The sequence below is a fragment of the Chlorella variabilis genome, assembly GCF_000147415.1.
Source record: "Chlorella variabilis unplaced genomic scaffold CHLNCscaffold_2, whole genome shotgun sequence".
Lineage (NCBI taxonomy): Eukaryota > Viridiplantae > Chlorophyta > Trebouxiophyceae > Chlorellales > Chlorellaceae > Chlorella > Chlorella variabilis.
Genome location: NW_005435086.1, coordinates 998,680 through 1,002,531, shown reverse-complemented (window position 1 = coordinate 1,002,531; position 3,852 = coordinate 998,680). Strand labels below are relative to the sequence as shown.

The following is a 3,852-nucleotide window of genomic DNA, read 5'->3' as shown; positions in this document are numbered from 1 at the left end:
CATGTCGCCTTGCTCCACCCCTGTTTTATTGCTTTCTCTGCTTTCGCCCGGTTCCCGTCCCGTTTCGGCGGGGAGTCTATGTTGCAAGCTAGTTCTTGCTTTACCAGACTTTAAGCCCACACAAGCAACTCCACTGCCGCCCGCGCCCCGCCCCATCTGGCCGCTTGCGCGCCCCATCCCCCCTCGATGGGGCCCGCCCACACCGGGGCCTCCCCCCTCCCGCCCACTGCTTTCTCAACGGCCCCGAGCCGGGGCTGCCCTCATTGCATACATAGTGCGCCTTTCCCTGCTTTTCTAGTGACCTAGCGTTCCGCACTGCCGTTTGGCCAGCCCATGCTCCCGTACCGTTGCGTTTCTCCCCAATGCGCCATGCCACTTTGCCAGTCATACACACGTTTCGATGCGTGCCCTGTCAGCTGCTTGCGTTGCATGTCGCCTTGCTCCACCCCTGTTTTATTGCTTTCTCTGCTTTCGCCCGGTTCCCGTCCCGTTTCGGCGGGGAGTCTATGTTGCAAGCTAGTTCTTGCTTTACCAGACTTTAAGCCCACACAAGCAAGCAAGTGTAGGGCCTTGGCCTGAAGGGTAGCGGCGTAGTCTTCAGGTACGTTGGTCGTTGCCATCGTCATTGCATGTGCCTGTTCTAGCCGCCCAGCCCAGTCTGTGGCAGTGCGCGCGAAACATGATATGCCCCGGTGCGCAGCTGCCTCAAAGGCGTCCCTGTAGCCCGTCAACTCAGCTATGCTCATTGGCTGCTGGAACACCGTTCTGCTGCGGAACGGGACATGTGTCTGCGGGGGTGGGCGTACGTATCCCAGGGCAGAGCACGGTAGGCGCACTTCGTACGGCTCGTGGTCGCTGTTTCCCCCTGCTGCCGGGATTTGCCACGGTGCTGGGGCCCATTTTGTTACCTCATCGGGCAGAGTGGGCAAGCAAATGAGTACGTCATCGATTGTGCTACGCACTGCCTGTCCACCCACGACATGCTGGCAGTAGGTGGGCTCTCTGGGTTCGGTAGGGTCGGCGGGGATGCCGCCTGCTGGTGCCAATTGGCAGGTGGCCGCCAATTCTCTGTGTGCCGTGTCCACATGGTGTTGGCTACCAGTTGACCTGTCAGCATTCCGCAGGGTGGCGTTCCAATCGCCGGCCAGCACTAGCGTGCGGCCTTGTTGTGCACACGCCCTGCTGATTTCCAAGATGTAGGTCCCAGCTGCCCGGCGCGTGTGTTGCTCGTCGGCATCGCTGGGGAGGTAGACCCCAATAATGTCAAGCGGCCTGCCTGCCGGCGGCGTCAGCCTCACATGGCCGAGGTACCCTTGCAGTTGCGCCGGGACTGTCTGCGGTGTCAAGCTGTTGTGTGTCGTGTGCCTCTTGGCCATTGCCACCAGGACGCCTGCCTTGCCGCGGCCGGGCTGGCCCGCGTGGCTGAGCAGGCTACCACCAGGCAATACGCTCATGGTAATTTTGTATCCACGGTGCAACAGCTTGCGGTACACGTTTTTACGCTGTTGTCTGCTGTTGATTTTGAGCTCGGTCAGCACGAGCGCATCTGGATCGCGTTGCACCAGTGCCTCTATCGCCCCTTCCGCGGTGGTGCCGCCCATGCAGTTTAAGGTGGCCACCTTAAATTCTCCCACCGGCCCTGGTGCCGGTGCGCAGGCCTCGGGGTCCAGCCCGGGTGGTGCTGCCTGTGTTGCGCTCTCGCTGGCACTGAGTGGGGCAGCTACACCAGGGTCGGCTAGTTCTGCCATGAGTGTCTCGCCTGTCGTGGCAGCCTGTCGTGTTTTGCCTCGGTTGGGCAGGGATGCACGGGACAGCCGCGCCTGGCGTTGGTGGTGGGCAAGCAGTGGCAGGCCCGCTTGTGCCCGTTGGGCTGCCTTGCCCATCGCTTCCTGGATACTGGTCTGCCGTGTTCCTCGGTCGCTTTGCTGGTGCATGGCTGTGTGTGTGCATCGCTGCCCGGGCGACCCGCTAGGGCTGGGTGGCGTCTCCCCCTTCTTTTTGCGCATCCGGCTGGTGTCTTGTTGAGTGCTCTTCTTTGCGATTTTCCTCCTGCCCTCGCTGGCGTCAATGCACTTGCGCTTGAGACTCTTGCCGGTGGGCGGCGCAGGGCTCTGTTGGGATCCAGTTCCCCTGTCAATGTCGATGGCCTGGGCTGCCGCCACGCTCAGCCGTGTCTGATGCCGCTGGGCGAGGCGTGGTGGTGGTCCATCACCCATGGTGCCGATGGGCTGAGCTGCCTTGCCTGGCGGTGGTGGAAAGGGTGTTGGGCTTGGTTTCGGGCCCGGGCCGCCGCTTGCCCCTTGGCGGCCACGCCTGGCCATGGCTGGGCGGGGCGCGAGAATGTTTTGGACAGAGGTAAGGACCTCTTCAATTAGGTGCCGCTCGGGGGACTCGTTTGGTAGTTGGTGCAGTTCGTAGCGGGTCTGTGTATCCCACGCCCAGCCGGGATCCCTCCCTGCGCCCTGCTCATAGTAACCTTGCAGGTGTAGGTCATGTTGCTCGGTCACCGAGAGCAGGGCACTGTAATGGGCTGCCGTCGGTAGGAACCCCGCCTCGAAGTGGTTGGGGCGCCAAGGCGTCGTCTCCACAGGTGCCCCACCGCCGCAGTATGCCCACATCTGTATGATGGGGAGTTTGGATGCATAGCCCCCTTCCCGGACAAAGAGAGGTGGGATGTAGCCGCTCTCAAGCTCCCGGTGGGGGATCATTTTGTGTCCCGGGTTGAAAAGTAGGATCGGGCATTGTAGCACCGAGGCCGCGATTGCACTCGCCAGTCCGCTCAAGGAGCTTGCTGGTTTCGTCAGGGGGGTAAACACTGACGCGCCGTAGTCAGTGCTCGCCACCCCTGGGCCTGACTCTGCCTGATGATAGCGGGCAGAGTTGACCAGGAAGTGGAGCAGACACCGCAGACGCAACGCCACCCAGCCACTCTCTTCGCTGCCCAGCACCGAGATCAGCAGTGAGCGCAAGTGGCAGTTACCATCCCCCTCGGTGTGCTTCAGCTCGAGGCTGGGGATGGGGTGTAGCCAACTAAGGTACGTACTGCCATATGCGTCAAACCCAGCACTGTTAGGGAGGCCGGCTACGTCCCCAGCTAGCAGGCCCTGTATGCCATCTACAGGGGGCAGAATCCGCTCGACGCAGGAGGCTAGGATCCTCATGGCCAGGTGGTTCCATTTGTGCCCCGGGCGCTCCTGTGGCAGCTCTGGGTCGCAGGGCATGCGTTCCAGTTGTGCTGCTGCATATCGTATGCGCCCCATTATGGCTGTGGCTGCCGCGTCGCTCACCCCCAGCCAGCTCTCTACTCGTTGTTGTTGCCGGGGCGGTGGCCCTGGGTTCTCCTCCACATCCCCACTTAGCAGGAGCTTCATGCGCTTTACAAGGGCGGTGGTAGAACACGAGCATGGGAGGCGCAACGTGCTAGCGCCGGCGATGGGGGTCGCCTGACGGCGCGCGTGGTGGCGTCGCATGGGACACCTACAGCTAGGGGTGCGTGCTGCCACGCCCGCCTGGGGGCTGGGAAGGCACTCGACCTTGACAAAGGGCACGGTGGACAGCAGGGCGGGGTCCTTGATGTACACCACGGCGCGGGTGCCGGCCATGGAGGGGTTGCCGGCGATGCCATGCACCTCCACCGAGAGCTGCTCGGCGAGCGCCTCTGGGGCCGTCCCCAGCTTGTTGGCCAGACGGCCAAGGAACTGTAGGGAGGCAGGGGGCGAGTGCGCGGGCAAGGGCGGGGGCAGGGTGTGATGAGTGACGTGGGGCTGGGTGAGGGTTTGCATGTGGTGGGAATCAGNGGTGCTGATCGGCTGCAGGGGCGGCTGGCAGCGTTTCCTGGCGGGGGATCCTCAG

The 3,852-nt window shown here is 62.9% G+C and overlaps 1 protein-coding gene across 1 annotated transcript in view; it reads right to left on the bottom strand.

The window, feature by feature from the left end:
* Positions 1 to 302: 302 nt before the first annotated feature.
* The window catches only part of CHLNCDRAFT_49897 (hypothetical protein), a gene marked incomplete at both ends in the record, with an annotated part of 5,508 nt that continues 1,958 nt past the window's right edge, over positions 303 to 3,852 (bottom strand). The window contains one exon of the mRNA XM_005851106.1: positions 303 to 3,698. Coding sequence (XP_005851168.1) covers positions 303 to 3,698 — 3,396 coding nt within the window. The remainder of the gene's footprint in view (positions 3,699 to 3,852) is intronic.